Source organism: Amphimedon queenslandica, unplaced genomic scaffold (genome assembly GCF_000090795.2).
Source record: "Amphimedon queenslandica unplaced genomic scaffold, v1.1 AMPQUscaffold_13261, whole genome shotgun sequence".
Taxonomy (NCBI): Eukaryota; Metazoa; Porifera; class Demospongiae; order Haplosclerida; family Niphatidae; genus Amphimedon; species Amphimedon queenslandica.
This window is the reverse complement of record NW_003546503.1, coordinates 13,610-15,410: the sequence shown is the minus strand read 5'-3', so window position 1 is coordinate 15,410 and position 1,801 is coordinate 13,610. Positions and strand designations below refer to the sequence as shown.

Here is a 1,801-nt window from a genome sequence, read left to right as displayed (position 1 = left end):
TTCAATCAAATCTAATGCAAACAATGGTGGCAAGTAGGATTCCGAATGATGATTATACCCATACTAACTAATTAAAAATCTTACTCTTGATGCAACTTATAGATATTAATAAATGATTTAATATGACCTACAGCTAATTGTCTTATGCAATAATTAAATATCACAATAGTGTATTAACATATACCTCTTGTTTATTATACATCATTGTTCTTGGTTCATCATATACTAATGATTCTTCATCAATACCTATAGTTCACCACATATACATCAACATACTCTACTATTATAATCATAAATATACATGCATGTACTTTCTATTCTTCTAGTGTTAATACCATAAGCAGGATTAGGAGATACACCAGATGCTATAAATAAATATAATAATATTTTATTTTAGTATATTAAGCAGGACTATACACTATATTTTAAAGTTCTTACTTTTACCAGAAACTCCATAAGCAGGATTAGTTGATGTTGTTAGTGTATTCTGTTTTTCTTGGTTTAGTCCTATACAAATTAACTTATATTATTTAGTGTTATGCATGCTATACCATCTAATTGTTGATCTTTATCAGCTTTCCTTTTAACAGATCTGAAAGAATTATTTCCATTTGATGTTTTATTCCATCTTCTCCTACACACTAATACACTCACTATTAATATTACTAGTATAGTAACTACCAGTAATATAAATACTGCTGTACTAATACTTCCTGCTATTATTAGTGTATTGTTCCCTGTACTTTGTAATGTACTAACTGGTGTACTCATCATTGAGCTTGTTGATGCACTAAAAGTAACTATTGGAATGTTACTCATTGATGAAGTAGCAGATGTTTGCTTACCTTCTGTTGATTCCATTGTTACAGCAGGTGTGGAGTAGATTGCATAAATGCTTGATGAGGCAAAGCCTGGATTAATGAAAGAATGCATGATATGTTGCTAGTAGTAGAAATTTAGTATTCCAGGAACTGTGGGAGGTGCGGTATTAAGCTTACTTATTATTGTATTTGTGATAGCAGTGGAAAAAAGGGTAGAAGTTACAAAAGCAGTTAATGGCTCTAAAGAATAAGTACAATTTTAAACTTACAGTTCAGTACATTCCTTATGATCTTACCTACTATAACTGATATCAGTGGATAGTCATTATGCTCTAATGGTATTAATCCGCCATTACTGCTATCAAGCTGATAATTCAATGGCCCATTGTATTGTTGATAATACATTGGATTACTATTAGTGGTTACATTGATTACTAATATATCTCCATACTGTACTTCAATATCACTTGTAAAGTTATATACATTACCATTACTTGATGTAGCAGCAGAAGCATCAACAGTTAGTGCATGAATCAGTTCAGAAGAATATGATTTTAAATAAATGTTAGGATAATGTTTGCTTGTATCCTGATTCTGTGTAATACCAATTATCCAGTTAGTAATAATACCATTACATGTGAACTGTATATCAGGAAAAGCTCTTGTATCATTGACTGGTATTACATTAGTAACTGATAGACTGTTTGTATTAATTTCAGCTTCGGTGAAAACATTTTCAAAGCAGTATGGTGGATCTATAAAATAATAATAATTGTTTTTATTATTAATAAATGCAGCTACATACTTGTTCTGAGATATACCATAAAAATGTTTGTTACATCATCATCAAAATCAATTTCTCTATTATCACCAGTTATTCTAATATTTGATTCACTAATGGAGTCTGCTCTTATTCTTCCAACTGTTTCTGTGCTGCTAGTAGCTGCTCTATATAATCTAACAACACTTGAATCATCTTC

At 30.2% G+C, this 1,801-nt stretch overlaps 1 protein-coding gene across 1 annotated transcript; it reads right to left on the bottom strand.

Moving 5' to 3' along the window:
- Positions 1–132: 132 nt before the first annotated feature.
- Positions 133–1,255, bottom strand: LOC109583964 (uncharacterized). The gene is made up of 7 exons (XM_019999508.1): positions 1,118–1,255; positions 999–1,061; positions 846–911; positions 552–800; positions 439–507; positions 312–365; positions 133–246 (listed from the first exon to the last, which is right to left on the bottom strand). Exons 1-7 carry the CDS (start codon positions 1,224–1,226, stop codon positions 161–163), a joined length of 696 nt encoding a protein of 231 aa, XP_019855067.1. The 5' UTR covers positions 1,227–1,255; the 3' UTR covers positions 133–160.
- Positions 1,256–1,801: the final 546 nt, after the last annotated feature.

Excerpts from the sequence above, each read along its gene's own strand:
- LOC109583964 (XM_019999508.1), bottom strand. The coding sequence starts at position 1,226 with ATGTATTATCAACAATACAATGGGCCATTGAATTATCAGCTTGATAGC. Across the intron at positions 508-551 it reads TAAAGATCAACAATTAGATG|GACTAAACCAAGAAAAACAG; the intron begins GTATAGCATGCA and ends TAATTTGTATAG. Across the intron at positions 247-311 it reads TAACACTAGAAGAATAGAAA|GTATTGATGAAGAATCATTA; the intron begins GTACATGCATGT and ends GGTGAACTATAG.